Raw genomic sequence first — 16,549 nt, 5'->3', positions numbered from 1 at the left:
TTACATTTTAGCTAAGATTATACTGATATTTACTTTACCACACATACTCTGAATATTGCAAAAGACAAAAACTGTCATTTGATTCTGCTGTTTCTCTTTACCCACAGATCTTACTGAGTCCAATGAGTTTCTTTGATACAACTCCCACTGGCAGGCTAATGAACCGTTTTTCTAAGGATATGGATGAATTGGATGTGAGACTTCCATTTCATGCAGAGAATTTTTTGCACCAGTTTTTTATGGTGTTCTCTATTGTAATCATAATAGGCATTGTGTTTCCTTTCCTCCTAATTGCAGTGGTTATCCTAACTATTATATTTGTGATTCTCTTTCAGTAAGTTGATGTGCTAGTTCTTTAAAAACTATTTTAAGAATTTTTATTCTCCTTGCGGTCCAGCCAGTAGCAATTGTAGTTCTCCTGTTAATCTGTTGTTGAGTTTCTGTTTTGTAAAGGTTTACTGGAGTGTGAGAACTATAAGAGCCAGTATCGCATAAAACAGGAACAGCCAGTGGAAACTAGGAAGCTGTTAGATATTTACTGCCTTTTATACTAGAGGCTAAATTAAATCTTTAGCTTTTCTTGGCTTTTGCCAATATAGGCCGCGGTCCTTGGTCTGCCCAACATGATGTTACAGAGGAACAAGTTTCCACAACCTTCCTTCAGGTTACAGGTCTATAATTAGGATCAAAAGCCACAGAAAGAGGCTAGGTGGGCAAAAGAGGGCATAGCCAAGGTATCCTGCAATGAGTCAATTTAGCTTATGCTATGTAGTTTCCAGCAATGGGGAAGGTATGGAGCCCTGACGGCAGCTTCAAGCCACACCCTCACGGTGGACGCATCAAGCCACAGTCCTGGAGGACTGGGGTTCAATGGGACGCTGATGCTGCTTAGTCTCCTCTCCCCAGACATGTGTTCTGGCCACACGTTGCACGTTTTCATGTGCTTCTCGTTCCTTCTGCACCTGGAAGTAGAGGGGATGATATTACTCATTCCGTTTTCAAAATCTGCTGTCATACTTCAGTACTCATAAATGCACTAGTGATGAAAGAATATGATATACATGAAGGACTGGGTTGTGTCTGGCCTCTCACTGGGAGGCAGACAGGATACATGTAGCCAATATTTTCAAATGTGAGTAGTGATTTGGAATACTCAGTTTGAGACACCTAGAAAGGACTTAATTTTCATAAAATAGAAAGCATCCTGTCCCTTTAAGACAGTGGTTCCCAAACTTTTCGGCATCAGGCCCCTTTTTTGATTTTGGAGAAACCCTCACACCACCCCCTCTCAAAAAACTAGCAGCAAAACTTGGGGTGGGATTGATGGGTGTGTGTGTGGCTGGGTCGCCTTGCACCCACTCTGGACATTCTTCATGCCCCCCCGGGAGGGCACGGCCCCCAGTTTGGGAACCCATGCTTTTAAGATATGTCAAATTGGGCACCCAGTCCCTTCTGATTATCCAGTTCTTTTAAAATATCTCAAATCGGGCAACTAAAAATGGAGACAGGAAGCACCCACAATTTCTACTTGCTTTAAGTTTAGACAAGGAGCTTCCATTTGCACTCCAGTGACAGGGCCAGACCCTGCTACTGTCCTTCATCTCAGGCCACATCTCCACTTGCCGCACCAGACATCAAACTTCTGCTATTTGATTTACTGGGTCTGGTTAAGACCTGCTAAATTGAATGCTGAGGGCAAAGAGTAAGGGAAGTTAGTGGGAGCCTTTCGTCCCAACCCCACTCCCCAGCAGGAGCAGTGGGTAGGCAAAGTAGGGCAAGCCAAAACATTTTATAATAGAACATTGTGCAACTTTAAACTAATATGTTCTCTAGTGGATCAGCAACCTTGTAATAAAACAGTATTAAACAGGATCATTTTAACTGAGGAATTACTGCACTAGCTTTAGCCAAGAGGCTGTGATGTATATAATTTGCATGCTGACATATAAACATGCACAATATAATTTTGCTTTCATTTTGTTGCAGAATTTTTCAGACAGCCATCAGAGAACTAAAAAGAATGGAAAATATTAGCAGATCTCCATGGTTCTCACACATTACCTCCTCTGTGCAAGGCCTCAGTATAATTCATGCTTATAATAAAAAAGAAGACTATATCAACCAGTAAGATGCACACATGACACTTATATCTTCTTTGTTTCATTTGTGAATCTGATATGGACAGATAACACTTCATGGTTATTCTTTACTTGATTGTGGATATTGTTGCCTTGTACATGCAGTGACACTAGTGTAACCAGATGTCCTGATTTTATAGGTACAGTCCTGATATTTCAGGTAGCTAAAAGGGTGTCACAGGAAGGAGGGGGTTGGGAGAGGAATTGTTTGCCTTGGCTTCTGAAGATAGGATGAGAAGTAATAGGCCTAAACTGCAGCAATGGAGGTTTAGGTTGGATATTAGGAAAAACTTTCTGTCAGAGTGGTTAAACAATGGAATAAATTGCCTAGGGAGGTTTTGGAATCTCCATCACTATTTAAGAGCAGTTTGGACAGACATCTATCAGGGATGATCTAGATCAGTGGTGCGCAATCCATGGGGCGTGACCCCCAAGGGGATCACAAATGTCTTCCCAGGGGGTCATGGCATTTAGATCTGGCCGGCCAGAGGCTGCGTGCGGCCACATGGTGCTTAGATCCGGCTGGCCAGTTGCTGGGTGTGGCTGCACAGCACGGCACTTAGATCCAGCTGGCCGGGGGCTGGGCACAGCCACATGGCACGATGCTTAGATCCGGATGGCTGGTGGCTGGGCTCGGAGGTTGGCGGCCCCCACAGCACAGCACCTAGATCTGGCTGGCCAGGGGTTGGGCCCGGCAGTTGGAGGACAGATCAAAAAAGGTTGTGCATCACTGATCTAGATGATGCTTGGTCCATGAGGGCAGGGAATTGGACTTGATCTCTCAAGGTCCATGCCAGTTCCAGTATTCTATGGTTCTATGATATATGGAGTATTTTCTTATATATGCACCCACTTCTTGTCCTGATTTTTTACACTTTTCATCTGGTCACCCTAAGTGACACTGATGAAACCATTCTGTTCTTACAATACAGACTAGCAAAGATCCTGCAAGCTTTTCATTTTCATAAAATGAGAACCCATGGTGATGCTCCTAGTTTGTACCATGGACTCGCAGAAGACTTTCACATATACAGCACTGTATATCTGTGTCCACTTTTGAACATTGTGTAATTTTTTACTTTCTAAGTTTTTAGCAATTTCTAGGATTTGAGTTAAAAGCCAAGAGGCAATGAGTTCTCACTGGTGGGTTCCCAAATTGATCTAGACCCACACATACTGACTTTTAGGATTTGATTTGTCACGTATGATCAATTGGACCATGTTAGATCTATTCTCCAGAACTCATGACAAGCCTTGCTTAGTTTGTTTGAAAATTCAGACCCTGGAGTCCCTGCAGTTCCAAAGGGAAGCTCCAGCTTGCCCCATATGTCACCTGATTTTATCTTACATTTTTTTTCAATGATCAGTGACCTGTTGTCTCCAGTAGTCCAATGGCTGCTTCTCTGTGTACCTTCTTTTTATTCTGTAAGAATAAATCCAACAGCCCCTTCAGCTCCTAGTAGTCTATCAAAGCAAACTATTGCTTTCACTGTCTCTTCTCCATCCATCCATCCTGGCAATGGTCTGACTGTCTCTGGTCCTTAGTTGAGGGTACAAGGAGAATCAGTTTCTGCATGTGTGGGAATACATGGACTACACCGGTGTCCTCTCAGGGGAAATAAAAGGCGCAGAAAGGCAGGGGCAAAGAGCAGCTCATACATTCCCAATATGTCTGAGAGAAATGGATGATTTCTCCGTGGGTCTAGATAAATTCATGGAGGTTAGGTCCGTCAATACTTATTAGCCAGGATGAGTAGGAATGGTGTCCCTAGCTTCTGTTTGTCAGGGATCACTTGATCCCTCTTGGGTATCTGGTATTGACCACTGTCAGAAGACAGGATACTGGGCTAGATGGACTTTTAGTCTGACCCAGTATGGCCCTTTTTATGTTCTTATGGTCTGACTATACTGAAAAACTGCATCTTGTCAGAACGCAGATTAACTAATACAATGTTAAGCACAACGTGGCATTGATCAGAGAAAAGGACCGTGGTGTTTTACATCATGTCATGTGGACTTTGAGGTTAACCCATCTGCATTAAAGATCTGATTTTCATTTATGTTTTTGGCTCTTTACAGAGCATAAAACACATATAAATACTTTAAGGAAAAAAACAATGAATATATGTTAAGGTTCCTATACATTCCAAGAGCTCTTAAAATCTGCACACAGTCTGGCCCAAACAGTATTTAGGGCTTAGGTTCAGGTACATCATTTCTGTTTCTGAGGAAGGGATTTCTGGAAGCCTCATTTTAGAAAAATGTTGCAATTCCTGAATAATTCACGCCGAGCTGTGGTATCTCCTGTTTTACTCAATTGTGTTTGCATAATATTTTAAGTAGAATAAAATATGCATGAAGGCTATCATAAAAATACCTACATCACTGACTCACTAGGAGTAATGGAACTTGTGTGTTTACATGTTAAAAACTTCTTTTAGATTATCAGAAATGTTCATCTATTTTAATTTCAGGTTTAAAATTCTAAATGATGAAAACTGCAGTCATTTTCTGTTGTTTAATTGTGCACTACGCTGGTTTGCGGTCAGAACAGATATCCTCCTGACTTTGATAACCTTCGCTGTGGCATTATTTGTTGTTTTGAGCCCTTCTATTATTAGTACTGCTGCAAAAGGCTTGGCTTTGTCCTATATTATCCAGGTAAAAGTATTTTTTTTTATATCTTGGGTTAACATTTGTTAATTGTTAGTACATATACATTTCTTATTCTAGCCATTCTTTATCTTAAAATGCAGTTTAAATATTATATTCAGTTGAAGCAGACTCTACCACCTTTACTCAGGCTGGCAATACTGGATTGGATTTTGAAATCAATGAATCAAGATATTACTCAGCGTGATAAAGAATGGCAGAATCGAGAACATAGGGAAATGAAAAATGGTTCACATTTTGGAAAGAGATGAGAGACAAATTGTACACATGGTTAATTTGTGTAATGGTATTACCTAATCCTCATTTCACTGCATCTTACCTTCCATTATTTACTAACTCATTTATAATGTCTTCTTTTAAGTTAGATTGCTAATATTTCAAGGCAGGGACTGTGTCTTCCTATGTGTTTGTACAGCACAGTCGGCACCTGGATATTGATTAGGGCCTTTATGTTCTACTGAACAATATTTAAGTATATAATTCCAAACCATGTGTATTTAGTAGATGAATGTTAAATATTCCTTAGTTTAATATAGAATTTGCATGAGAAAATGATATCAAGATCATTTGCAAAGTACAAAAAGGAATGGGAGTTGTTTATTTTTAATGGCAAATGAAAATAAATTCTATTTTCTTCTTTAAAAATCACAGTAAACCATCCCAAATCTTACACACTTAGGGTAGCACTTTTATTTTCACAACTCTTTTCAGAAAAGTAATAGAAATATTTCTAGCCATAATAAACTCTTAGTAGCCCACCACTTTTGTTCATGACGTTTAAAGCTCATACATCTATTAAAAATTAGTGTGTAAAGAACACATATACCAATAGCTTTTACTGCTGGATTAATGATACGTTGCCAAAATGTATTTTAAATGTTACAAATAAATATGAAAAATGTAGATTTAAAAATATTAATTATTCCTAAATGTCAGGGTAGTTAAGATGTCATGAAAAATATGAATATATTTATAACACATTTCATTGACTACCGAATATCTTCTAGCAATGAGCAGAAAGGCCAAAAAAATGCAAGACTCGCATGTCAAACTGTGAAAGATATTTTTCCAGTTGCTTCGTCTTGGCAAGCTCCACAGGCAGTTGTATTAGCTTTGAAACCACCTCAGGATCTATCATTGAGCTGTGCTGATGATTAGCTTGTGTTCAGTCTCCTAAACATTTTTTTTAAAATTAATTATGCACTTTTCTTTCTTTTCTAGAGCTACTGCAGATAGAAGTGAATAGAAAGTGACTTCCCACAGTGCACTGGGCTAAATTCCAAAGGCCATAGCCTGTCATGTGGTTCATGTGTACTTTTTCAAATGCCTGTTACATACAAAGACAATTAGAGAGGGAGGAACTCATGGCATACAGTTGTGTATGAAGTTTTTAAACTTCTCAAAGGAATGAAGAATTGGCACAGCTGTGGGCTAGATTGTGCCTAAAAGCTTTACGGTGGAGTGGGCATGGAGAGACTTCTCTATAGCAAGATCCCCCATGAAATACTGGCTGAAATAAGCAAATATATTAGACACATTTGCACACCTATCTTTGGAAGGTCAGACTGTAAGGGATTGATTTTTAAAGCCACAAAGGGCAATTAGTCACTCAAGTCAAACTAAAAATCAGTGGAAGTTGTATGGCTAACTTCCCTTTGTGCTATTGACAGTCACACACTAAATAACCACTATCAGATGCATTACTTATTAGACAAAAAGAGATTTCCTATGAAGCTCTGGATAATGGTCAGGAAAAGAGCCATCCTAACCCTTATGCAGAAAATGCAGTTGTGTAGAGCACCCCAAAATTTGGGGCACCATTGGGTCTTAATGCGCATCCACCTTCTTCTTCCTATCCCTGTTCTGTGGTTCTGACTCCTCCAAAGAGGATCTAGGGCCAGGCTTATGCTAAAGGGGAAGGTCAAATTAAGATATGCAACTCCAGCTACATTAATTACGCAGCTGGAGTTGACATACCTTAGTTTGAGTTTCCCCGCCATCTGCACAGCAGGAGGCCAAAGTGACCAAATGCTCCCATCAGCTTCCCTAACTCCTCACAGGAGCAGGAGTACTGGCTGCTTACGGTGGCACCCTCTGAGTTTGATTGTGCGGGTCTTTACTAAACTTGCTAAATAAAACTCTGGGAAATCGATTGTGGCAGCATCAATCTTCCCCCTAGTGAAGGCATGGCCTAGTTATCTTAAAAGTGAAAAAGCCTGCCCGATCTATTAGCAGAACATCAAATCCGTGAAAGAGTCATTCAAGTGTAATGAAGCCATTCAACAGGCATTTGCCAATCCTAGATATATACTGTCAGTCTCTGAATTTACAGTGTTAGTCCACAAGATCTTAGTTTAAAATCTGTATTAAAGTATTTCATTAGTGTATTGCTGAAGATTATAAAATCACATCTCTCAAAAGTAATTGTCCCACCTTCCTGGCTGCCATAGGGCAATCAGTTTAATAATACTGCACAGGGCCCCATAAATCCTAAAGGACAGCCCTAATCAGAAGCATTCAGTAAGCTAATATGAATATGAATATTAATGAGTTTGTTATTGTTTAGGCCCTTTTCTTGCAAAGACTTGTGATACATGCTCAACTTTATGCATATGAATATTTCCCTAAAGTTTTGTTGTTGTTTTTTAAATAGTTGAGTGGACTTCTCCAACTATGTGTAAGAACAGGAACTGAGACAGAAGCTACATTAATTTCCGTTGAACAGATTCAAGAATATGCCTTGGTAAGAAATACATCTAAATGGGGCATTAAAACCACTGTGTGTGTAAATATTACTGAAATTTTTTAACTATCATTTAATGACTTTGTGGATCAATTAAATGTTTTCTCCCTTTCCCCCTTTCTTGTAGACATGCGCTCCTGAGGCCTCCCAGAAGCCAGAATTAGTGAAATCTCCCCAAAACTGGCCAGATCATGGGGCTATCACATTTAAAGACTACCAGATGAAATACAGAGACAATAGTCCTGTGGTTCTCAATGGCTTAAATATGAGCATTCACGGTGGAGAAAAAATCGGTATCGTTGGAAGAACAGGCGCTGGTAAGATATATCATTTTGACTTCCTCCTACCCTGATTTCTCACTGGTCCTCCATGCTACTTAAGTACATATTTGTGAGAGTTCACTGTTTTCTAAGGGCAGTTTATCTGTAAATTGTGATTTTACATTAAAAGGACTCAGTTCTGCCATTAAGGATATGTCCACACAGCAGTCTTATGTTGACATGGACATACTATGGTGGCTGATGTCTCCTCCTGTTGGTGGTGCATATCCCTACCAAGAGTGCTTCCACCCAATAGAAAGGGGCACTGTGGGGGGCTGAGAGCCAGTGCTCTCAGTTCTGCATAGCTCCCTGCTAGCTACTCCCCAGGTTTTTTGCCTCCAGCAAGAAAATCCTGCCTGGATTGTCTGTTGTGTTCCAGGTCAGGAATAGGAAATTGGGACCCCGAAGTAGAGGGTAGCAGAACTTCTCACAGAAAGTAGGGAGCTTGGGAGGCATCCCAGGCCGTGAGCCTGGGTGGCAACCAGTTTGAAGCAGCAATCTGTGAGGTGAGTATTGAGAGCCACAGACAAATAAGTGACCATCATTTCCTTTATTTGGAGACAGACTAGCAATTTTCATCAACAACTGGAAGCTTATTACATTGGACAGGTGTGTTCTAGAAATTAGAGAGGAGGGGTAAGCCATACAACTAAAAAAAACTACAGTCTTTCATTTCTCCCGATCTCTTCCTTTACAGAGAATTGTTCCATGAAGCTTTTCTTCCAAACTGCTTATTTGAAGTGTTGTCAAAGAGATACCTAACCATCATTGTTGTCAGGAAGTTTATTCAAGATACTTCCTGGTACAGGAAGAGATGAGGGATTCTGTTCAATTTTAGATCTGAGAAAACTGAACAAATACATTTGGAAGTTCCAGTTTCTAATATTATCCTTGGCCTCCATAAATAAATCCCTCACTTTCAATTATGGATTGGTTCACAACTCTTGATTTAAAGAATGAATATTTTCATATTACAATCCAGCTAAGCCTTGGTTTTGTTATGATCCAGCAACACTTTCAGTGTCAAATCCTGCTTTTTGGCCTCTCTACAGCACCAAGAGTCTTTACAAAGTGACTCTCTGTAGTAGCAGTGCATTTAAGAAAGCAGGGTATATTTGTTTACCTATATTTGGACTGGTCACTGAAGTCTTCTTCATGTGGGGGCCTGCTACTTCATATAAACTTCACATTCCCCCTACTTAGGAATCTAGGAATGCTTCTGAATATAAAAACAATCTTTTTTATCTCAGTTCTACCATTTACTATTTTTCATACAGACAAGGTAGTTCTTAGAATTGGCCCTAAGTTTCTACAAAATAGTATCTGAATTTAACTTCAAACTATTATTTCCCCTAATTCTTTTTCCTTAGCCCACATGCTAATGAAGGGAATTTGGAGTTACATATTTTAAATGCTAGAAGAATGCTCTCATGTTATTAAAATAGAACAAAGTTTTAGAAAGTCATCTAGGTTATTTCTCTCTTATGATAAGACTCCCATGGGTAATAGTGTATCTATTCAGACTATGTCCAGATCAGTTAAATAATGTTTCATTGACTGTTATAAGTTAGGGGCAGTTCCTGTGCCAGTTATTGTGAAGTTTCATTCAACTAGAGCAACGGTAACATCTCTTGTGTGCTTTAAACATGTTTCTATTGGAAAAATCTTTCCAGCTGCTACACAGAGAGGAGAGTCTGTACTTTTACCAGTAATTATGCATTAGATTTTACTTCAAGAGCAATGCCAGAGTTAGTAAAGTTGTGCTTCAATCACTATTTGATAAGGACTCTGTTCCCTCTTAGTGAAATCTCATCATGCCTGCCAAACTATCCATATGTATGTATATGCTGAGTCATGCAAAGAAGTAGTGAGGGTTGGATACTTGTAACTGGAATTCTTCAAGAGAACTCCCCATGTGCACACCACAACTGTTACAAATAAGTAACCTTTCCCTCTTTCTCAGAGTCTTACCTTTGTGTACGTCTATACTGCACACTTGTTTCAAAATATGCTATTCTGGGATAGTTATTCCAAATTAGCTTATTTTGAAATAGCATGTCTACACTTCAGGGAAGCCTCAAAATTAGTCCGAGGCAGGCTTCCCTAATGTAGATACGCTATCTTGATTTAGAGTCCTAGGAGGCACTGGGGAGATTGAAGCACAACTCTACTGGGGTGTGTCTAGACTACATGCCTCCTTCGACGGAGGCATGTAGATTAGCCAGATCGGAAGAGGGAAATGAAGCCGCGATTAAAATAATCGCGGCTTCATTTAAATTTAAATGGCTGCCCCGATCTGCCGATCAGCTGTTTGTCGGCAGATCGGGAGAGTCTGGACGCGATGCCCCGACAAAGAAGCCTTTCTTCATCGACACAGGTAAACCTGGTTTCACGAGGCTTACCTGTGTCGATGAAGAAAGGCTTCTTTGTCGGGGCATCGCGTCCAGACTCTCCCGATCTGCCGACAAACAGCTGATCGGCAGATCGGGGCAGCCATTTAAATTTAAATGAAGCCGCGATTATTTTAATCGCGGCTTCATTTCCCTCTTCCGATCTGGCTAATCTACATGCCTCCGTCGACGGAGGCATGGAGTCTAGACACACCCCTGGTGAGGGGCTATTTCGAAATAGCAGCAGTGGAGCATCTACACATGCCTTATTTAAAAATAGCTATTTTGGAATAGGCGTTATTCCTTGTAGAATGAGGTTTACAGATTTCAGAATAAGCCGTCTGTTATTTCAAAATTATTTTAAAATAACAGAATGGCTGTGTAGACAATCTCATTGTTATTTCAAAATAATGCTAGTTATCTCAAAATAACAGTGCAGTTTAGACACACCCATGGGTTGGTAGCAGAAGGAACTAAAGTAGAAGGGGGCAAACCGCTATCTTATTTAGACAGCCCTTAGAACATTTGAGGATACTGAGATGGCAACCCATGTGCACTCTAGTGGACACAACTTGGAGAGAAGTTTCTACCACTAGGCAGCATGAGATGGCATGCTACCCAGTAAGTGGGAATATACAAAGTCTTCTCAAAGAACTCTGGTTATAAGTATGGATCCTTAATTTATAATTAACATTATTAGGAAACTGCTCACCCATTCAGCAAAGAGCTCAAGAATGAATAAGCCTGGAGGATGAACTTACCCCTCACTTTCAAAGTGAAACAGTACGGATCACTGTGTTTTAGCAATTTGCACTGCTGCTAACTGCAATAACTGATCTGTGAAGAAAACAGAGTTCAGATCACACATATAGCAGACTTATAACTTTCTAGCTAGACTAAACTTGTCTTTAATCATTGTTTATAAAAGTCAAAATTTGTCTTAATAGTATTTTGTTTGTCCCCTAAAGGAAAATCATCATTAGGAGTTGCATTGTTTCGACTAGTAGAACCAACTGCTGGTACTATCCTAATTGACAACGTTGATATCTGTACCATTAGTTTGGAAGATCTAAGAACAAAGCTCTCTGTTATTCCTCAAGACCCTGTTCTGTTTGTAGGTACAGTAAGGTACTTGTTCCCTACAATTGTAAATTAACATTTTTGGTAAAGTGAAAGCTCATTAAATCATAAACTGAGGGGCTCGTGGTAAACTGATTATGAGTAATTATTTCTTAATTAGCAATTCAATAGTACTGAGAAGACCTGAGAACCGAACCCCATTATGCTATATAGACACATAGTAAGAAAAGCTGATAGTATAAACAGGCATAATGGTAAATTATTGTTCCCATATTACAAATGAAGAAGTGGGATGCAAGTAAGCTAAGGGTAAGTCTACACAGCAGTTGAGAGTTCAATTTCTAGCCCAAATAGATATGCAGGCTGTAGCTCTGCTCTAGATAGCATCTAAAAATAGCAATAGAGCCGCAGCAGAATGGGTAGTGACTCAGCCTAGCCACCCAAGTCCTTACCCAGGGTGTTGTGGGAGACTGTATTCTGGCAGCTAGCTCAAGCTGCTGGGTCACATAGGTTCTCTGAGGTGCCAGCTACAGCAGTAGTAGTGCATGTCTGTCTACCCATGGAGCAAGGTCCCCTCCCAGCCACCTAACAGCATGGCCCCACAGCCACTCCATGAACACCACCCATGGTCTCAGGGCTGCTACACACAGAGCTGCTTTGTTAGGGGAGGGCCACGTCTTCCTCAGCTACAGGAGCAACTACCTGCTGTGGACAGAGCAGTGAGTCTCTCCCAGCCGGTAGGGAGGAGATGTGTCCCTACCAGCTGGGAGACACTAGCTGGTCTGTCCTCAGCAGAGAGTTGCTGCTGTAGCTGAATGCCCTTCCCCCAGTCAGGCAGCTCTGTGCATGGAGCCATGAGCCCCTGGCTGAGTGGGGTTCATTAAGCAGTGGTGGGGGCTGTGCTTCTACACAGCTGAGAGGGAACATTGCCATGAAGGAAACTGTGTTTCTCAGTTGCCATGTAGACATATCCTAAGACAAGTGACTTGCCCAAGGTTATACAGGAAGTCTGCGACAACCCTAGGAATTGAACACAGATCACTTGTGTCCAAGTCCAGAAATCCTCACTGAATCAACTTTTTGAAAATACGAGTTTGATAAAATTATACACAGAACACCTGAAATTTCCCCATTTACCAATATGAATAATGGCTTGTGAATAGGAGGGAACTAACCACTAAACATCCCCCATATTCATTGGAACAGAATTTGTTAAGTCTCAGATATATCAGCTTGAGCAGCTCACCATAATCTCAAGCTTAATGTGGGCAAAGCTAAGTCATTAGCTTTCACTCTATACCCTAGCCATTCCTCATTAAACTTGATACCACCACTCTTCCCTGCCCCTATTCAATTTATCTAAAATGTCACTGCCAAAAATCACCTTTTTGGCAGTCACTTCAAACACTCTTCTTTAGATTGTTTTCCTGGTTTCTCACTATACTTTTCTTCACGCTCATCCTCTTGTACTTGTCTTCACAGCCTTCTGTCAGACAGTGCTTGTCTACATCTTCAGCCAGGTCTACACTAATCTTTCTCCCATGTCTTCCTTTAGCTTTCAGAACACAGTCATCTTCTTTTACACGACCCTTCATGCAATCTTTCATGCTTCTCTTTAGTATTTGAATATGCTGCCCAGACTTGTTAACCAACATACCTTAAATTCCTTCATAAAAACTTCACTTGGGTGAGAACAGAAGGCATTTGATCGTATTAGCAGTATCACTTGAAACTCTGAATATAGCTATTATTTTTATAATAATATCAGCATATTTATGGACAATCATGAATCTAGAAGTATCAAAAGGACAAACACATTTTGGCCTTCAAACTAGCTAAGAGCTCAGGAATACAATGTATGAAAAATAATTGAAAACATGCATTATAAAAATTATAAGTTCTTTGGCCATTCAGCCACAATATTTCAGGTTTAAAATGTCTTGTGGTATTAATTTACAAAATATTGTTGCTCTATATTGTGGGGGGTTTTTCAATTGTTTTAATTTTTGTCTGTCAGGTACAACCTAGATCCCTTTGATATCTATACAGATGATCAGATCTGGCAAGCTCTGGAAAGAACGTTTATGAAAGAGACTGTACGTTGTTTGGGGTTTGTTCTTAATTCATTTTCTGATAAAGAAATAAATGGGTAGTCATTATTTAATCTTTGGTACTGCATATAAATTATCATGATAGATTGTTATGACATTAATATATAGTGAGGCATTAATATGTAATCTCATTAGTTGTGAATAATTAATATCTACTTACTGAGTTGTTTTCCTTTTTCATGTTATAATGGTAGAATGTTTATTTGAAATATCCAACATTTTTTTTTACTGTCATTAAAATATAACATCCTGATAAATGTATGACCATGCACAATCAATATATATTATAGCATAATATCTATCATCATTCTGTCTTTTTCTTTGTGTTCTAGATATTGAAACTTCCAAGAAAATTACAGGCAGAAGTTATTGAAAATGGAGAAAACTTTTCAGTAGGGGAAAGACAGCTGATTTGTATGTCAAGAGCACTCCTTCGAAATTCAAAAGTAAGTAAAAGGAGAGATTCTGATACTTCCAGCAGTGGTCCTGAATACTTGATAGTCACAATATTTGTTTCCCAACCAATGAATAGGAAAAAAAGATTAAACCTAAAAAGAAACCCACATATGTATTTGTCAGTTTTATAACTAGTTTATGAGTAAAGTCAAGTGAATTGAAATATGGTTTTCTGCATTTCTTATTCGCTGTATTTCATCCAAATTTCTTCCACCTTTTAGACACCTCTTAAATCAACCTGTATCTTCTCATATCAAATATTAAACCTCTTTGATTAGTGGTTGAACACCCATATTCTTTATTTTCCAACAGTATATACCTCTCTCACTAACAATGTCTCTTGCTTGCTTTAATTGCTGCTTTTGGCAATTTGCAGTCACAAAGTCCTGTTAGTTAACAGTGCTCTGAGGACAGGAAGCCTGTGGTCATATTTAATCTATAAAATCTCGGAGCCTGATCATCAACTGGTATAAATCCATTGACCTCAGTAAAGCAACAGTATTTTATACCAGCTGAGACTCTAACCTTTTGTCTTTTGCTTGAAAAAGCATATCTGAGATGTGCCTGTTGCTCAACTACATTTTTTCAAGTGAAAACTTCAAAAGAGGGCTTTGTCTGCAGAGATTCTTTCTCCCCAGAGGAGCACATCCATGCACATATTTTTTATACTCAAATAGGCATTTCCAAACTTCTTTGGAATGAATGTTTAAAACATATAAGGGAGACCAGGAGAATTGGTTCCTGAGAGGAACTAATCCATAATGGGAGTTTGGATTTCCCAGTGTTCTCCGGAAACTAAATAATCTTATTATTTTGATCCATCAGGCTACTCTTCAAGTGTTGACATTGTATAATCTATAAGCCAATAAAGCGGTAACAAACAAGTCCCTATACCTGTCTGTAAAAGCATAAGGACTTTGGTTTGTCTTGAACTTGATATTTTAGCATAAACATGATCAGTGGTGATGTTTCCTGCCATTTTTTTTTAGCAAGGGCCCCATCCAGGTTCCACTCAGTGGAAAGACTTCCATGAACATCATTGAGGGTCAGATCAGTAAATCCTTACTAATGTGTAAGCCTCAAGATCTTGAGTACCTTTCATTTCAATAATGCTAGGCATCTATAGTCACTGGGTACTGTTCTATACAAATATCTGGATCCATTTTTAATGCTACAAGTCATAGAATCATAGAACCATAGGACTGGAAGGGACCTCGAGAGGTCATCGAGTCCAGCCCCCCGCCCTCAAGGCAGGACCAAGCTCCGTCTACACCATCCCTGACAGATGTCTATCTAACCTGTTCTTAAATATCTCCAGAGAGGGAGATTCCACCACCTCCCTTGGCAATTTATTCCAATATTTGACCACCCTGACAGTTAGGAATTTTTTCCTAATGTCCAATCTAAACCTCCCTTGCTGCACTTTAAGCCCATTACTCTTTGACCTGTCCTCAGAAACCAAGAGGAACAAATTTTCTCCTTCCTCCTTGTGACACCCTTTTAGATGTTTGAAAACCGCTATCATGTCCCCCCTTAATCTTCTTTTTTCCAAACTAAACAAGCCCAGTTCATGAAGCCTGGCTTCATAGGTCATGTTCTCTAGACCTTTAATCATTCTTGTCGCTCTTCTCTGTACCCTTTCCAATTTCTCCACATCTTTCTTGAAATGTGGCGCCCAGAACTGGACACAGTACTCCAGCTGAGGCCTAACTAGTGCAGAGTAGAGCGGCAGAATGACTTCACGAGTTTTGCTTACAACACACTTGTTGATACAACCTAGAATCATATTTGCTTTTTTTGCAGCAGCATCACACTGTTGACTCATATTCAACTTGTGGTCCACTATGACCCCTAGATCCCTTTCCGCCATGCTCCTTCCTAGACAGTCGCTTCCCATCTTGTATGCATGGAACTGATTGTTCCTTCCTAAGTGGAGCACTTTGCATTTCTCTTTATTAAACCTCATCCTGTTTACCTCTGACCATTTCTCTAACTTGCTAAGGTCATTTTGAATTATGTTCCTATCCTCCAAAGAAGTTGCAACCCCACCCAGTTTGGTATCATCTGCAAACTTAATAAGCGTACTCTCTTTCCCAATATCTACATCATTGATGAAGTTATTGAACAGTACGGGTCCCAAAACAGACCCTTGCAGAACTCCACTTGTTATCCCTTTCCAGCAGGATTTAGCACCGTTAACAACAGCTCTCTGACTATGGTTATCCAGCCAATTATGCACCCACCTTATCGTGGCCCTATCTAAGTTATATTTGCCTAGTTTATCAATAAGAATATCATGCGAGTCCGTATCAAATGCCTTACTAAAGTCTAGGTATATGACATCCACCGCTTCTCCCTTATCCACAAGGCTCGTTATCCTATCAAAGAAAGCTATCAGATTAGTTTGGTATGACTTGCTCTTCACAAACCCATGCTGGCTATTCCCTATCACTTTATTACCTTCCATGTGTTTGCATATGATTTCCTTAATTACCTGCTCCATTATCTTCCCTGGGACAGACGTTAAACTGACCGGTCTGTAGTTTCCTGGGTTGTTCTTATTCCCCTTTTTATAGATGGGCACAATATTTGCCCTTTTCCAGTCTTCTGGAATCTCCCCTGTCTGCCATGATTTTTC

The 16,549-nt window shown here is 39.8% G+C and overlaps 1 protein-coding gene across 7 annotated transcripts in view; it reads left to right on the top strand.

The window, feature by feature from the left end:
* Positions 1 to 16,549, top strand: part of ABCC12 (ATP binding cassette subfamily C member 12) — a 92,570-nt gene that overhangs the window by 66,403 nt on the left and 9,618 nt on the right. For 4 of the 7 annotated variants that reach the window (XR_012906711.1, XM_075940213.1, XM_075940214.1 and 1 more), the window contains 8 exons: positions 108 to 334; positions 1,987 to 2,124; positions 4,613 to 4,799; positions 7,465 to 7,554; positions 7,682 to 7,871; positions 11,233 to 11,392; positions 13,362 to 13,440; positions 13,788 to 13,901. Coding sequence is in view for 6 of the 7 variants with exons in the window: in XM_075940213.1 (XP_075796328.1) it covers positions 108 to 334; positions 1,987 to 2,124; positions 4,613 to 4,799; positions 7,465 to 7,554; positions 7,682 to 7,871; positions 11,233 to 11,392; positions 13,362 to 13,440; positions 13,788 to 13,901 (1,185 nt within the window). In the remaining variant the exon portion in view is untranslated. Of the gene's footprint in view, positions 1 to 107; positions 335 to 1,986; positions 2,125 to 4,612; positions 4,800 to 7,464; positions 7,555 to 7,681; positions 7,872 to 11,232; positions 11,393 to 13,361; positions 13,455 to 13,787; positions 13,902 to 16,549 lie in introns of those variants that run through there. The other 3 variants (XM_075940215.1, XM_075940218.1, XM_075940216.1) reach the window with 3 other exon arrangements.

The sequence above is a fragment of the Pelodiscus sinensis genome, chromosome 12 (genome assembly GCF_049634645.1).
Source record: "Pelodiscus sinensis isolate JC-2024 chromosome 12, ASM4963464v1, whole genome shotgun sequence".
Taxonomy (NCBI): Eukaryota; Metazoa; Chordata; order Testudines; family Trionychidae; genus Pelodiscus; species Pelodiscus sinensis.
The sequence above is the reverse complement of the archived record's forward strand: the minus strand, read 5'-3'. Positions and strand labels throughout refer to the sequence as shown.